The sequence below is a fragment of the Phoxinus phoxinus genome (assembly GCF_949152265.1).
Source record: "Phoxinus phoxinus genome assembly, chromosome: 18".
Classification (NCBI taxonomy): Eukaryota; Metazoa; Chordata; class Actinopteri; order Cypriniformes; family Leuciscidae; genus Phoxinus; species Phoxinus phoxinus.
The window spans coordinates 22481054-22499495 of NC_136893.1; the positions used below are offsets into that span (position 1 = coordinate 22481054).

An 18442-nucleotide genomic window follows, 5' to 3' on the forward strand; every position below is an offset into this window, starting at 1 on the left:
TATAGGAATGTATATAAGAACCTTAGTTCAAGTGGCCATAACCAGACATGGCTAGGGGGAATGTGTTTCACTGTTATACTGAAAGAACCCTCGGTTGCAAAGCGGGCACTTCCAAGTTATAAAACCGGCCGCCTCACAAATATCTTGAATAGGTATTCCACTTGACCAAGCCCAAGATGAGGCCATACTTCTTGTGGAATGGGCTCTGACGCCTAAGGGGCAATGAAGGCCATTAGGCTCATAAGCCAGCGCGATAGCGTCCACTATCCAGCCCAGTGCCCTGATTGGTTCCTGCGTCTAAGCGGCCTCGCCATAGGTTTGTGCAGTTGCCGCAGCACAGCCAATGACCACGCTCGCGCTCATATGTGTCTGCTGTGCAGCTACACTGCGTTTTGAAAAAAAATTCTTCAGTATTCTCCATAGATATATACACTAGATGTCGCCTTCGCTACGGCAGTTCATTGGAACGAATGCGTCAATAGAGCCGCCATCATGGAACAGGGGAGCCCCTCCTCTTTAATGCATCAGCGTCAATATAGGCAAAGGTCTAACAGAAATAAAATCACCATAAATCGTCATGAATGCGATTTTCTAGTTTTTTGGGTTTGTTCCAACGGTCAGACATGTATTTATCATTGAGTCCAGAGAAGAACATTCTTCCTAGTTCAGATTTCGTTCGTGTGAACATCCATACGCAGCACAAAAGTCCGGCATCATCCATGAATTCAAAGTACAGACGGAGATTGGAGCATTACCTAGCTACTTCCTTTGACAAGACCCCTGTTCCAAGATGGCGGCTATTTTGACGCATGCTTAGAACCCCAAGGCGACATCTAGTGTATATATCTATGAGTATTCTCGAGAAAAGGAGTTTTCCCATAGCGTAAGCTAGGCTTACGCAATACGAGAGACCTCTCGAAAGGGAACGTCTTTTCTCCAGTGTTGTGACGTATTTCCAAGTGAAAGGGAATTTTGAACAGAGGTTTTACTTTAGCGCTCCTCTCCATCTCTGCTCATAGCAGAGTAACGGTTTGGAGGGGAGTGGTGAAGCGTTTTCAGCCCAAGCCGTCAAACTGACGTCATCAGAAAAGGAAAGGCGTTCCAGACCGGAAGTAACTTTTCAGATTTTGATTAAAGATTACCACGGCAAACTATTTTTTTCTTTGTATTAACTTGCACGTAAATATTGTTCACCACAAGACTAGTACTATGCTCATAGATAAATAGGGTCAATTTTGATTTCATGTCGACTTAAATGTATTAAAAATTAGTTTGAATATATTCTCCTTTTAGATTTAATTTGAAACTGTAACAAAACAGTGATTAGTAATAGTTATGTGTAGTGCGCGTGTCTCATTCATAGACTGTAAATATAATATCAGAGTTAAAACCAAAGCTTTTTAAAAGAGAACAATACATCGTCACGGTTGTTTAAACCAATGAGCATTTAGCTGTGTCGTCTGCAAGTATTATCCAGCATGCTTTTGATCAGTGCCGTCGCCAGAGTTTTTTGACACACCTCAGCATGACATCAGAGCAAGTCGGACTACACTGGGACACATTCACATCTTGTCTTCATGCTGATCATGGATCTAAGTATGTTTCAGGGAAATAATGTTTATGGATGAGTGAAAACATTGATGTTTTTAACAAGACTGTGGTATGAGAGACAGATATCAGCGCCACACGCGAGTCCCACGGATATAAAGGAATAAGGACATTTTCTACCCAACTACCCGCAAGTGCTGAATTTCTACTGCGTAACACCCCACTGCGTAATGTGACGTCGGAGTGATGTCTTTTCTATGTAATTTTTGGACGTCCAATTCCGGTCCACTGAAGGGGTTGTTTTGTAACGCCCGCACGTCTAATGTTGACGTCTGTGGGACCTCCATGTAAGGGTTATTTATAGTCCAAATGTGGTCGTTTGTGGACGTCTTCAACATCAAATTTAGACTAATTTTAGACGTTGTTTTTATACAACTTCTATAACTGTAGTCCCAGGTTTCAAAAACTATTGAGACTATCAGTAAGCTAGATCAACATTAAAAATAAAAAAATAACATACTCAACATATTCTAACATTTCATCATGTTGATACTTGATACCAGCTGTTTTGACGTGTGTGCTCACTTTTTTGCCAGCTGTTTTGACGTGTGTGTGTGTGTGTGTGTGTGTGTGTGTGTGTGTGTGTGTGTGTGTGTGTGTGTGTGTGTGTGCGTGTCTCACCATGACCCCACACACCCCCTGAACAGTAATAATGGTAGTAGATATTTTATTTACATTATGCACACAAACTCACACATGCACACATGCACACACGCTCACACACTCACACATGCACATTGCACACACTCACACATGCACACACAATCACACACACACTCACACATGCACACACGCTCACACACTCACACATGCACACACGCTCACACACTCACACATGCACATTGCACACACTCACACATGCACACACGCACACACAATCACACACACTCACTCATGCACACACGCTCACACACTCACACATGCACACACGCTCACACACTCACACATGCACATTGCACACACTCACACATTCACACACGCACACACAATCACACTCACACATGCACGCACACACACTCACACATGCACACACACACACACACTCACACATGCACGCACACACACTCACACATGCACGCACACACTCACACATGCACATTGCACACACTCACACATGCACATTGCACACACTCACACATGCACATTGCACACACTCACACATGCACACACACACTCACACATGCACGCACACACACTCATACATGCACATTGCACACACTCACACATGCACACACGCACACACAATCACACACACACTCACACATGCACGCACACACACTCACACATGCACACACAATCACACACACACTCACACATGCACGCACACACACTCACACATGCACACACACTTTTTTAATTGCACATTTTAATATGTGGGTTTGCACCCAAAATGTTTTTTTTTTTTAATGGCACATATGAAGATTTTTGTTTAATGCACTTTAAATGTTATGTGGCTGTATAAGCAATTGTGTTTTAAAATTAAAATTGATGATAAATTACTATTTCCCTTTGCAGTTTGACTGGCCCATTTTACCTGAAACTGCTCATGCAAAAACAGTTGGCACAGCTGATGTTTCAAGAACTGTAGGGCCTAAATAATTATATTTTATTAAATAATTTCAACACAAAATGATAAAAAAAACAGTCATTATTAATCATAAAAACACATGGAAAGGGCATATATGGTGTTGTATTATTGTCCCAAACGATTTACCGAAAAGTGGCCCAATTTAGCTGATATCACCCTATATACCTAGCCTGGCTGACGCCAGACCCAATTCTCGTTGAGACTTGGGTCTGGGAACCACATGTTCATTTTCTCGTATTTGAGGCGTGGTTTACGAATGCGCCGGCGCCGTTTATTGGGTGCTAAGAATGTCTATCAAATGCGCCTGTACGTAGCTCATAGCCAATCGTTTCCATTATACCAGATGACGTATGTAGAGAAATGGTTTAACGCCAAACGCTGCTCTTTTTTCTAAATAAAATTGCGATCTAAACTACTTAGAACAATATCTAAGGCTGCATCAAAAGGTAGCTTCGCGTCTGCTGCCATGTTGACTCCATAGATATAAACAAACTGCTTAGTTGTGTCGCAAAGATGTCGTCATCGTCTTGCTGCTCCCTCCCCGTTCTGTGATTGGTTCCCTAAACGAGGCGAAAATCAGGTCCATGGTTTCCAGACTGCCTTTCAGCGAGAATAAAATCGCGCTGAGCAAAGGCAGTCTGGGGAAACCCAGGCTACTATATACCATTGATTCGTAGTATTTGCTCACCTGTCTAATAAAGTGCACGCTGGAGCGTCGTCTCTGTCAAGGCGAAGTTCGCTGACGTTAGTCTCGAAAACGCCAAGCCGATATTGATCCTTGTTTTAATTTTCCTTTTTTCCCAAAGTCTGCTTGCACATCCATAACAACAACAGTGTGCTGCTAAACATTACGCAGTTGTCCACATCTGTCGTCATGGTTACTATGGCAGTAGGAGTTGAAACCAAGGATAATGAGGATATGCAAGTGAAAAGGGACGGGCACTATTTAAAATTGTGAATATCTCTGAATTTACAAATTCTTGGAAACATTGTAAGTACACAATTGCAAGAAATATAGCTATAACACTGTGCAAGTGGTTTTTGGATGTTGATACACAATTCTTACATATTGTACCTTTAAGCAGTACATAAAGTATTGAATGAAAATGTCTCTGAAACATCTGTGTATTTGACAAATATTGCATCTATTTCACAGTGATAAATGCATTGCAAAAACAGCGTCTCCGTTTTCAGCTCCTCCCCGAGTGCGCGCGACGTCACAGGAAAGAAATTCTGATGGTGTCGTCCGGACCTGTTTTTATTAATGCCCAGAGGGGATTAAAAAACTTGCAAGGGCTTGACTGTCTCGGTGTTTTTACTTTCTGTCATAGCGACTCTAACCTCAGTCTCTCGACAAAAGCATAAAAGAACCTGCAATCGGTGGAGAAGAAGAGACACTTTCAAAGGGGATTTTTGAGAAGTTTATTTCAAATAGCCAGCAGAGTTTGTGTGATTCTCCTGCGTGTTTACTTTTGAATCCATCAGGGAAGTCTCGTTTGCTGGTGCTCTAAAATCGTGAAAATGGATTCACTTTCTGCAAAGGAAATGTCATGTCCAATTTGCTGTGAAATCTTCAAGGCTCCTGTTCTTCTGTCGTGCAGTCACAGTTTCTGTAAAGAGTGTCTTCAGCAGTTTTGGAGATGCAAGAACACTAGGGAGTGTCCTGTGTGCAGGAGAAGGTCGTCACGAGATGATCCTCCATGCAATCTTGTGTTGAAAAACTTGTGCGAGTCCTTCCTGAAGGGGAGAAATGAGAGGAGTTCATCAGGGTCTGAGGAGGTCTGCAGTTTACACCGTGAGAAACTCAAACTCTTCTGTCTGGAGGACAAGCAGCCTGTGTGTTTAGTGTGCAGGGATTCAGAGAAACATGTCAAGCACACATTCAGACCCATCAGTGAAGTGGTTTCATCTCATAAGGTAAGACAAATGTCTCTTGTTTCATAACAATAGTCACGGATATCATTCATACACTCAGTATTTCTCTCTGCCATTTTGCTCAACTTTATAATCACATGTACGATCATACTATACTCTTTTATTTTTTTTATTCTAGGAGGATCTGAAGTTCTTACAAGAGAAACTTAAACACAGGGAGAAAATTAAAGGAGAGTTTGTGAAAACAATTCAACACATAAAGGTGAGGATACAGAATCACGCAGGTATATAGAATCTAAAATTGTATGTAACAGATTCCAGTTTATTATGATTCAATTTCTTTAAAGTCAACTTAACATGTTAATCCTTGTGAAAAACGAGTACACATATAGGCCTATTTTATTTAGTAGCATATACAAAAAAGAAAATGCACAACTGCAAACTACTTAACATGACATTTATTTGCATGGTAATGAAATGCTATTATAAGACCCACTTTTAAGTCGGACTTTGTAACGTCTGTCAGAGCGAAGTCTGCCCAGATGAAGAATAGAAAAGAGACAGACAGTGACTGGTAGTTCCACGAGTCTTTTATATATTTCCTCTCAGTTAAGCACACTCTTCACATACATGTCAGAGAGCGAATGTTAACATTGAAAAGGAAAATACTCTGAAACACGCCACAAATCAAAGTGAAAGTAGCCTAAACACAGTAAAATAACAGTCAGCAGTAGAGCGGTCATCTTCCTCTTTGCGCGAGCCTTCTCACTCTTTCTCTCACTGTGCGTGCGCGCTCACATACGGAACATAAGTCATCTTAAAGACATATTAACATTCATGTCATGAACACTACTTAACACTAGGTGGCCGTTACTACTTAAGGGAATTGTTCACCCCAAAATGATAATTCTGTCATTAATTAAAAACTGTATTAAAGTATTTTTTAATTTTTCAAAGCCAATCTAGCGCTCCATAAACCACTGTCTGCGCGAGTGAGACCGAGACGAGTGTGTCTGCGCGGCGTGCGCGCGAGCGATAGTGCGCGAATGACTTCAAATAACAAGACTTTCTTATTCACCGACATCGGGATGCTGTCAGTGAAGTCATGGTACCACAAGAGCTGTGGAGAGGATAATGGCATCTGAGGAAGACGGTTATGTCTGCAAAGACGGCCTTTGAAGAAAATGCAGCAAAAGATATAACTGTGTTAACTAAAATAACTGTGTTAACTACAATAACTGTGTTAACTAGGCTGACTAGGCGATGTGACGGTAGGCTATAGCCACAGGAGGAAATGTTAAAGTGTTTTTTTTTTTTTTTTTTTTTTTTGCTTTGTTTAGTTTTTTGTCAAAGATTATATAATCTTTAACAAAATGTTTGACATTAGCCTATTTGATAAGCATACACACAGACATACATGCACACAAAAGACAATTGTCTCGCGCAGTCATTAGCCTATAACAGAAGATAATTTCTCTAGTCTATCTTAATAATTATAAATACAATGTATATAAAATATAAGTACAATATAAAATAATAATTAATTATTTATTCTTATTTATTCTTTAAGGAGATGCACTGAATTTTGGTGAATAAGAGGACCTATTTTATTTTAATGCACATATGTGTACATTAGCAGGAAACGTAGCACAGTATGGATGTGAAAGCAGTTATAATTAGCCTATGTGACAATAAAATTGGTTTTGGTTAAAATCAACAAATAATCGTGATCTCATTTTGGCCATAATCGTGCAGCCCTACTTTAAAGTAAACTTTTAATTTGACTATAACAAAGTGTACTTTTTAGAGTTGTACTTAAGTGTGTTAAGAAACAGTTATGACAGTGTACTCTGTTGAAGTGCACTTAAGTTGCCTTTTATTTCATTATTATTATATTATCTGCAAGTAAAGTTTTTTTTTTTTTTTTTTTGCAATGTGAAGTACACTACGATTGCACAAGAAGTTTTTCACTAGTCATAAATTATGTGATGTTTATGTGTGTTCATTCACATGATTGAACTGGAATGTTTCAAGAAGTTGATTTTTTTTAATGCAATCTTTATTAACTTGGTTGTTATTTAAATTGTTGTTGCATAACAACATTAATATGTACGAAAAGAGCATTACTAATAAAATGTATTATTATTAATAAGTGAATGTTATTTAATTTCAGTCTCAAGCTGAGCACACAGACTGTCAGATTAAACTGGAGTTTGAGAAGCTTCATCAGTTCCTCAGAGATGAAGAAGAAACCGCAACCGCTGCACTGAGGGAGGAAAAGGAGAGGAAGAATCAGATGATGAAGGAGAAGCTTGAGGAGATGAACACACACATCTTAACTCTTTCACACACAATCCAAGACATGGAGGAGATGATGAATGCCAGCGAAGTCTTGTTTCTAAAGGTCTCATTTCTGATATATGATTCATTGATTGATCACAACCAATCATTTTAGGAGATAATAAATGATCTGTTTATTCTGCAGAACTTTCCAGTCATGATGGAAAGGTGAGTGATCTACTGGTTTCTTTGGTTCTGATCCAAAGCCACTGTAGTTCTGACTCCCGAATGTCCTTCCAGAGTCCAGAGCTCGCAGCCGGATCCACACATGGCTTCTGGAGCTTTGATTCATGTGGCAAGTTACTTGGGCAACCTGCCGTTCAGAGTCTGGAAGGCGGCGCAAGACCTTGTCCAAAACAGTGAGTCTTTAGAAAAGTGATTCTCAAACATTTTGACTGCAAAGCCCTTAGTGTCCAAGACAGTATTCAAAGGCTAAGAGCGCTAGAGTTCACAAGCTTGGGCCTTTTTGCTCACCAAGGCTCTTTGAATAGAAAGTTCAAAAGAACAGCATTTATTTGCAATATAAATCTTTTGTAACATGTAACTTTGAAGTTTTTGTAACTTTGTAAATGTCTGAACTGTCACTTTTGATTAGTTTAATGTATCCTTGCTGAAGAAAGGTATTCATTTCTTTCAAAAAAATCTTACTGACCACAAACTTTTGACCGATAGTGTTCTCAAATGTTTACAAAAACAAGGAAACAATAAATCATTAAAATGATTAAGTTTCATAATTGCAGATATTTTTTAAAGAACTGTGATTACATAAGGTTTTTCTTTAATTAACAAATAGCAATCTCTGCCTGATAAAATAGTTTAGAGCTGGCGAGTGGCAGTATGTTTTTACTAAACTTTTATAAGTTATATTCAACTATCTGAAAACAAAACCGGGTTCACAACTCATCTAAATATGTTCACCATGGTCCATGTATGTACATAATAAAGAGTGTAAACTATCTATAAAAGCGCATTTTGGTAAGATGTAGATATATAACCGCTATATACATTTTTTTTGTTTTGTTTTGTTACATTTGTATCGTTAGATATTTGAGTACCGGTAAGTAGAACCCGCATGTTTCTACATTTTAAAGTGTAATCTGGCATTTTCTCTCTCTCAAAAAAAAATCCAGTTGTCACTGGTGCGCTGATGAATCGTGGGATAGGCTAGGCTGCGACGAATCCATTCGTTCTATCTTTCGGGGGATCTTAGCTCGGAGCGATTCCTTCGGACAGCAGGCCAAATATGCATAACCTTTACTCTATTTTAATTTCTATCAGGACCACTATCTTCAAGTACGATTGACAATTGACCGTTCGCAAAGACCCGCCCCCCTTAGTTACTGTCGCTTTGTCCGACAAGCTACGCCGCTCTCACGCCACACCATGTTCTCACGCAGTGAAAAATGTATCGCGGAGCAGAGATGAGACTGACAACACGCTGACAGACAGGACAGACAAGGCTACTTTTCGGTTACTTTTGATATTAAACATATTAAATAAAGTCTCACCTTTCAAATTTGGTCATTTTTAAAGAAATTTAAACCATAAATACCGTTTTGTGGCACTTTAATGTGTGTGACAGATCGCTGTAGAGCATCAGCTAAAGCTGCTCGTGAACCGATCATCTCTTCCTTCTAGTTCATTTATAGCATCAAATAAACATGAATGAACATCAGAAGAAATGTTGTTTTAACCGCGGAAAGGCGTCAGTACACTCCGCTTCTCAAGTTCAAATCCTCCCATGTTAATCTACTAACTCTCCTGACTGCTTTGTCGGACAAAATGGCGGATGGCGAAGTATGATTGGTCAGATCACCTGTCAATCAAGCTCCTGCGAAGGGTCAATTAGCATACAGTTTGGATTGGCGGTTTGGTTCTGTTCTGGGCAAGAACTCCCTGCGCATCCATGCAGCCTAGCATGGATAAGAGCCGGGAGAGCATCAATGGGGTGAACCGAACCAACATGCATGTATTGCAGATATCAGTAATTATTTTTAATGACAACATAATTAGAGAATTTTAGTCTGATTCAAGGGGAATCAAAATGCCAAATCCTGACTGACGAGAGGAGCTGGGGAGGGAGGAGGGTAATTAGCTCCTGAGAAACGCGATAGCTGCTGATAATACTGAAGGAGCTTATATGTGATAGGCGTCATATTTCTATAGGTAGACGTGGATCAGCTGATGCGAGCTTGACTAACGTGAACTGACCAGAACTGACGCTACGCTTGATATATGTAAGTGTGAACTCGCGAAGGAGCCTTTGAATTGGGACAGAGACACATTCGGCTTCGAAGAGTGCAGCCTCTGAATCGGGACACTATTGACTATAACAACACTGACAGTAATCAGAGAAAAACGTCTGATAGTGTTTCAGTGTTCATAATCCATCTGAATTTGTGTACAGTTCCCTCTCGATCATATGAAGATCAGAATAAAAGCAGCTGTTGGTTGTGTCTCATCAGCTCCTGTGGTTCTGGATCCGAATACAGCTCACCCAGATCTCCTCTTGTCTGATGATCTGACCAGTCTGAGATGCAGTTCGAACAGTCAAACGCTTCCTGATAATCCAGAGAGATTCGACGAGCATTCCTGCGTTCTGGGTTCAGAGGGGTTTAACTCGGGGACACACTGCTGGGACGTGGAGGTTAAAGAGAGCTCGTCCTGGGCTCTGGGAGTCACTGCGGCGTCGAACCAGAGGAAGGGATGTGATTTCTTTGACACTGGTGTGTGGAGTGTGCAGCACAGACTGTTTGAAGAGTCTGGTTTTCCTGTGGAGCAGAAGCTTGAGCGGGTGAGGGTTCAGCTGGACTATGACATAGGAACGGTGTCATTCTCTGATCCTGTAACCAACACACACCTATACACGTTCACCACCAGATTCACTGAGGCTGTTTTCCCATTCTTCTATAGCTTTTCCCATCTAAAGATCTTATAGGTGAATTGTTTGTAAAAGTTATAGCTGTACATCCACAGCTGACAAAAATAATGTCCCCATTAAGTTGCGAAAACGTTATTTCTGAATGATCTTATCGTTCAAAAAGTCCATTACATGTTTTAAAAAGTTTTTTTGTTTTGGTTTTGGCGAATGTTAAAGCACCAGTCCTTAACTTTTTTGGGTTCAAAATGACATATCGGAAGGGCATTAAATGCAGTCACGCACATCAATGATGATGTTGTTAACATTAACAATTTGAGAACAAAGTATAATTTGCACAGTTTGACGTGATATAAGCGATCGTTAGATTTAATCAGCGCGATTTACTGCAATGCTTTTCCCCCTTAGTTGGTTAGAACTAAAGTGGATATTACTTGTTCAGATTACATTGTCCAGTGAAAAGTATGGTATAATCTGTGATTCTGAATGACAGTATCCACACCGGCGCGGTGACGGACAGCCGCACATTCTCCTCAAAACATTGGATTCATCCGCGCTGTGGCGCGTCGACGCACAACTCACACAAAGTTTATAATTCAGTGAATAGCAGATTTCGAACAGAGATGGCGACAAAGAGGAAAATCAAATTTTGGCAAACATTATGGGTATGTCTGAACATTCTGAAACAAGTACTGATATTAAAAAAACGTTAGATGATCATCAAAAATGTTGGATGTAGTGTTGGAAATGTGTGAACAGACAAGTAGAGTGAAACAAATGATACAATGTTTCAGTTTAGAGGTGGGAAGATACTGTAGGTTTTTTTCCGCAAACAATTAAACCTTCAAAAATAGTTGGCTACATTAGGACTGATCAGATGCAGGACAATCAGTATAACAGAAAGAAACATTTACAAGCTTGATAAAGATGCTAATAAGTACAAATCACAGATCCTGTTTCGTTTAGAACCGAGTCTCTGTTCCGAGAGGGAATCCGCTCAATAACGGCTTTGAACAATTCATTGACAATTCACAGATCCTTGTATTACCCGATGGGACACACTTAGAGTTGTCAAAATGCAAGTAAGGTTTTACAAATTTTTACTTTCAGTCCTTTGCAGTTTAAAATAATCTTCTAAATGTCTGTCTGTTCAGTAGTCCCTATGTAACAGACGTCAATTTAATTTTAAGTGATAAAAAGCAGTTGCAAGTGTTTTACAAAATACACACTCATCTCTGCACCAATAAAATGTGCAACACTTTACCTTTTACTTCCAAAATATATGTAATATCTAATTCATTTAACTTTCATTGGAACGTTTTTTGTTTATCTCGTGATTTCTGTGCACACGAGTTCATGATGAATGATGATGGGATACGCTTGGCTTCAAATAGTGTGCATTAAGGGCACTGCGCTTTGCCATTTATCAGACCTGTGACAGTCATGCACACTTCTTTTCACGTTCACACGCTCTCAAGTGGCCATGACCACGAGTGTGAGTATTGGGACAGGCCCAGTGCACAAAACTGGGCACTAAGCTGATAGTGAAATTGACACCACGTGCAGAAGTGAACACGTAAGCATACATGACTCATGTACTTGTCTTGTAAAACATCACCACTGTTGTTTATCTAAACATTCATTACCGATATCTTTCTGGCATTTTTTTCTAATCCTGTTTAAAGTACACAACATTTAAGGCCAAATATAATTTTAACTAGACTGTTCACTAGCCTAGCTGTTTAGCGATGTGTGTTTGTGCTTATCTTGACAAATAATTAAATAAAGGTTTGTCTCTTCAAAAATTCTGTCGCTTTTCATGATGTTTATTGCTTGGTCACAGGCTTGTGTGATTTAGGCTAATCACACTATTTATACAAAAAAATGGCATTGAACAGAGCTCTCAAGTATGCAGATTAGGACACACCAGAAACGACATCACATTTTCTGAAGCCTCTCAGCTTTGCTGTAGCATATACTGAAGATTTAATCTCACGAAACGGATAAATCACACAATGTTTTGTGAGATTAATCTATATGCCATATAGCAAAGCTGACAAACGCGTCTAATGGGTAAAAAATAGCATGCTAGTTAATAGTCTTTAATTGGCCTGATTAGCCAAATCCTCTCACATGATAAAATAAATCACTTAAAGGATAATTCCGGTATTTAACACCTTGAGTCTATATTGTAGTTTGTTTTGGATGAACAAGAGTGGTGGACAAAATTTTTTTGACAATGGTTCCTCTCTCGAGTTTTTGACTATAATAGAATTGGCCATGGACCCATTTAACATTGGAGTCAATGGGCATGTCCGAAAATGTCATTAAAACAGCCAATAATGTTCGTTTACAAAACTGTTAAACTCACCGAGTGGTTAGTGGTGTTCGTTGATGATTATAAACAATATATCGTCGCAATATATGATTCCAATCCGTTTATTTTGCTATAGTGGAACTATTTTTTCAGACATTTCACAACCGTGTAACTTCCGCTCAATATTTGAATCTGAAGCGTTAGCACACTCCCGACCACTTGATGGCGATAACCGATGTTTATGTCTCGCGGGACACTCACGGTCACAGTCGAGTTCAACTTCATATTACAAGTAACAATTAATGAAGGTTTTGTTTGTTTATTTCGCTTACTCTCCCGGAGCACAGTTGCTCTGCTCGCTAGCCTTATGAGAAACGGAAGCGAGCAAAAAGACTAACGTTACATCGACCAAATGTAAACAGCCCCCTTTCCGTTTCCGGTAGCGCATTTATATTAACGAGCACTCAGTCCTTCAACAGAATTCAATGGGATTTTACAAAATGACGAATAAAACACGACAGAAACTGAATTTCGCAACACTTTTTGTTTCTGGAACATCAACTAACATCACTAATCACTCGGTGAGTTGCACAGTTTTGAAAACTAATGAACTAATTTGAAACTCTCTATATGGTATAATATGGCTCTGGGCACGGGGAAAGCCCCTTAACTGTTAAAAGGACAAGATATTGCAGCGGACATTCAAACGGATTTTTTTATCATTATGAATATAGAACTGACCTGAAGGAAAATGGTATGTCTACTGTAAATGCAGGTACACTCGCTTACTCGATCTCTTACAATACTCTACTAACTTATAGCTTCAATGAACAATATGGATGAGATCAAACATGTGTTTAAGTTGCTAAGAGTGGTTGCTAGGGGTGTTGTGTAGTGATACATAGAACAGTGAGCCGTGTTTTATATTGAGTAAAACACAGCTATTGACCAATTAGAATCAAGGATTGGAAATAACCGTTTTATAAAAATGAATAAAAACAAATTATGCATGTGGTTTTCCTCAGAGAGCAATGTGTGAAAATTGAGGGTGTAATGTCATCGTTCATGAACAAGAAAATAGCTTACCTCAAGGCTCAAATTTAGGCCCGTTGCTTTTTGGTATGTTTATAAATGATTTGCCACTTTGTTGCCCAGATATTCAATACGAACTTCATGATGATGATACATTAATTAACATAGATATCTAATAATCAAAGTTGCCAAATGGAAGGAATATCATCTCACTTTAAATGTTAGGAAAAGTTATGTTTTTTTTCTAATTAGGGTACATAATGGAAAATAGAGAAAGTAGACACGTTTGATTTATGTGTAGTTTTAGATTCACAACTTAAATTTGATAAACATAAAAAAACTGTAAGTACATGTAACTTACATGTAGCTAAATTACATGTAAAAGATTACAATTTAATTCACTTGGTTTTTAATACATGCTTGAACTCTATCGAGTTGCATTTACACGGGTTTGACCAGCAGATGTCGCCGGCGTGTGTTGTACAATATCAGATCACTAGAAGAAATCGCGCGGGCTAAATCAGTCGAGACACAGGCCAGGCCACAGGAAGTTTTTCCCAGTTCACCGGATGACCTATCTCTTGGCAATCCATGTGAATAGCAGGTAAAGGAACCGAAGTGTTTTACATTTTAGCAGTTGTTTAATATGTTGGAAATAGGAAAAAGGTAAAGGATATTGCACACTTTTTCAAAACATTTGACACAATTGCCAAGTTATTTAAATTTTAGTTTAGAGGGACTAGTTTATACTGATGTGGTTGGAGAGACATTAACAGTGGGTAAGTGTGTTTCATATTAATCTTTCAGTGATACATTTGCCTATTTCTAAGGCTTGGGATACAACAGGAACACAGTGAACTCTGATAATAGGCTACCGTAGGCTATATTAGAGCTTTAGAGTTAAACTGTACTGTTAAAGTTTCTTTTTCAAAACAATGCAATCACTAAATGTAACAACATGACCTCACGCAGAAGATCAGGAAGGTTTCTTGGCGACTCTGCTGACTGGCTTGTTAAACCCTTATCAAACAACATCACTAATCCCATTCCAGACCTTATGAAATTCCAGCATTACACCCCACACATTTCACGGATTTGTGCAGTCCTGAATTCACTGAGTTTACCGTTTTCTTTCTAGCGCAAATAAAAACACACGCACACACACACACACACTGGGCTGGTGGAGCGAGATGGCCTGGCGAAAATGACCTTTGTTCCATTTCAGTCGTTCAAGATTTCATGGAGAAAATTACAGACTCAGAATAGGGCAATATCTCTCAGTCTTTATGTATGGCTAGTTTCATATGTTTCTAGTTGTGAATTTAACTTATGCACAAAATTGGATAGTTTCCATCCCATGTGTACAAGAGAACAAAAGGTCTCTGGATACTGACGTAATCTCGGTTTCCTAAAATGAGGGAACGAGACATTGTATTATTGATGACTCACCTTATTCCTATTTACAACTTTTTCTAGACGACCCGACCCTACCCTACTGCGTTTTAGACTATAGGAGATTTTAAATATCAAACATTTGAAAAGTGAACAATACATCACGGTTGTTTGAACCAATGAATTAAGCTGTGTCTTCAGCAAGTAATTTCCCTGAGCTCTGAACGGAGTTGAGAGCACCTTAAGCCCTATTCGCACTGGATTAGTATTATCTGGGGACCTCGTGTGATTTAGAAATTACCCCCCGACATCTGAATTTCGTGTGGCGTATTCGCACGGGATAGCCAAAGCCTGTGATATTACTCGAAATTACTGACTTAACTCCCGGATATGATGTCAATATAGGCTATTGCTTAGAAATGTCTTGTTATTATAGGTCTAGCTGTATGATATATCATAAACAGAATAATGTCCCTCACCGTATGCTGCTATACATGTCATTCATCTCCATCTAAGCATTCTTTTATCATTCTTTTAATAATTTTTCTGATGGTTTTCAGCTTTCTCTGTCTGCAAATTGTATTGTATAGCGATATGACTCCGCACCCAAAATACTATCAAAACACTCCAACGCAGCCTCTATTCTTCGCGAAAGATGGATAAAAAAGCGCACAGGAAACAAAAACCTTGAAAAATTATATACGACCCCGCCAAATCACAGAGATTAGCAGTTTTCAACTAGAATTGAGCAGTTCACGGTCTCCCCCGACAGCGTTTCCATTAACCGATGTTATGCGGCTACCTCCTATTCCTCACCAGAGATCTCCCCTTCAGTATCCTGTCATCCGTCTGCCATCATCCATCTTCCCAATCCAGTCATCACCTCACATCCACCATCTCCAAAGTACCATACATCCGTCTACAGCAAGCTAAATTACCATCTGCATTCCCTGTTACCATCAACTCCCCATAGCCTGGTTCCCGCTGTCATCTCCACCCTATGCCCTCAATAAAGAACCAGTTGATATCACTCACCTGTCTGTTCCCTTCTGTGTTATGACAACCCCTAGTTTGTGTGCTTGAACACCATTGGCCATTGCCAATGACGAGGATACAGAATCACTGAGACTGAGCAATCACATAGAGAAGGGCAGATACAGACCGAACTGGCTGCCCAGAGAGAGAGACGCATCTGCCCGTACTGTGACCAGCGAGACGTGGAGATAGAGCAACACTTCCTCACCAGCTGTCCCAACTAGGACATTAGAGGGACATTCTATACAAAATTTGAAATACTTTGCCCTAACTTCATTAAATTACACAATAAAACACAACTTCAACTTTTAGTAGGTGGAAAAAAGAGATTGTATCCTACTAGCAGCAATATAGTGTATTGCAGATAGATATATATATGTATCAGATATATAAGTAGATATTGATGCCCGTCACAAAAAGAGGGAGTCGACTAATCAGTGATGTGCTCACACACACACACACACACACACACACACACACGCAAACATTCACTGAATTCTAAATTGTTCATAGAATTCTGAAATGTTGATTAATTGTTCTACTTAGCCTACCATTTATTTATTTATCTATTTATTTTTATGCATGATTGGAAATTATTTGGCAATATATTGAAACAATGGACTTTATGCACAGCTGCACTACTTCCTGAACTTTAGCTCAAAAGCTCCTTTGTTTCCTGTCTGCCATTATTGGACAAACTGATTAATCCAGGTGTGCCTGACCAACAACAATAATCAGACACACCTGGATTAATCAGTTTGTCCAATAATTCAGGAAGTAGTGCAGCTGTGCATAAAGTCCATTGTCATGCCAATAAAGCACATTTGAATTGGATTGTTATTCCAGTCAGGCTTCAGTATTTCTAGGAGAAAGGTGTTTCCCACAGCGTCATCAATGACGCGACATCGAGAGACTGATATTGAAAGTGAACCGTCACATCCTAGGAAACTGTTGAAAAATATCAGCCTACTAAAAAGAGAAGTTGCTGCAATTGGGGAAGCCACTGTGGCTCTTTTTACGTAATTTTTTTTTCGAGCAGACAAAACACAATAAACACGTCATGTTATCTTGCCGACAGTGGCAGATGCTTTGTGTTTGGGAACGCAATCGTGTGAGAGTTCTTCTGGGAGTCCATTAAACCTTTTGATCACAGACTTTGACTCAGTATTTCAGTGTGACCAAACCAACATTAGAGATGCTGTGAGGTTTTTCTGATCACATGATCTGTTGATGCAAAGTTACATGACTCTTTTTGCTGGGCATCGATTTATTTAAATGTATTCGTTAAATGCGATTCCATTGTAGTTTATGTGCATGATTTCTTATCGGATAAAAAATTATCCGCCTCAATTGATTGCATGTTTTTTTATGCACATTTTTAGATCCCAATATCCTAAAAATTTTAATTTAAATGAGTGGATGGAAACATAACATTGACAGGGCAAATCAGAAAGTGGAAGAAAGTTGAATGAATAAAGGACAAAAAAAGAGTGAGAAGATGAATGTGCAGCTGCAGGAAGGAGTAGATAACAGTGGAGGAGCTTCAACGACATGACCTTGAGACTGACATCTCACTCTGATCTGTTATGACACATGCTGAGACATTGTTATTCGACTCCAGGTCAGTAAACCGTATCAAGCTTATTACAAAAATTGGGGGATATATTGTGAACACATTCTGCTTTTAGCGGGTTCAACATTTCAACACAGGGAAACCAAAATAAATGTCATCAGACAGCAACTTCGGCCATCTTCCCTGAGAATTGCATCACTGTTGCCCTGTCATGATACAATATGGGCATTGATATTGCGAAGAAAATATACATTTTCAGAAAGGTGTGTGTGAACTGGCTTGGTAAACTCATGTCAACAATTATTAAAATTGATAAATTGAGAACACAAATAATTCTATATTAATGAGGAACATTCTGACAACAGCTGATTAAAATCACATATTACACTGTGGCACTCATTCTTTATTATTATTATATTATGTACATTTACATAAGTAGACTTTACACCAAACTACCAGTTAAAAATGTAAGGTCATTACATTTAAAAAAATAAATAAATGAAGGGGTGGTAAAATGCCATTTTCACAAAATGTAAAATAAATCTCTGATGTCCCCAGAGTGTGTGTGTGACATCACAGAGTGTGTGTGTGACATCACAGAGTGGTCAGGGGTGTTCACTGATATGCTCACACCAAAATCGCTTCAAAAGATGCTTTCCAACAGGTTTTATCGTAGTTTTTGTCCAACTCCATTGACTTGTATTGAATGTGCTGTGAGGTACGGTATTACAAAAACTACGATATCATATCAGTGAACACCCCTGACCATTCGGTGAGTTTCACGTCTTTGTAAACGAAAGTTTA

At 39.2% G+C, this 18442-nt stretch overlaps 1 protein-coding gene across 1 annotated transcript; it reads left to right on the forward strand.

Annotated features, from left to right (window-relative positions):
- Positions 1-4408: 4408 nt before the first annotated feature.
- trim35-39 (tripartite motif containing 35-39) lies at positions 4409-13204 on the forward strand. The gene is made up of 6 exons (XM_079588010.1): positions 4409-5113; positions 5250-5333; positions 7245-7475; positions 7557-7579; positions 7652-7770; positions 9877-13204. Exons 1-6 carry the CDS (start codon positions 4718-4720, stop codon positions 10347-10349), a joined length of 1326 nt encoding a protein of 441 aa, XP_079444136.1. The 5' UTR covers positions 4409-4717; the 3' UTR covers positions 10350-13204.
- Positions 13205-18442: the final 5238 nt, after the last annotated feature.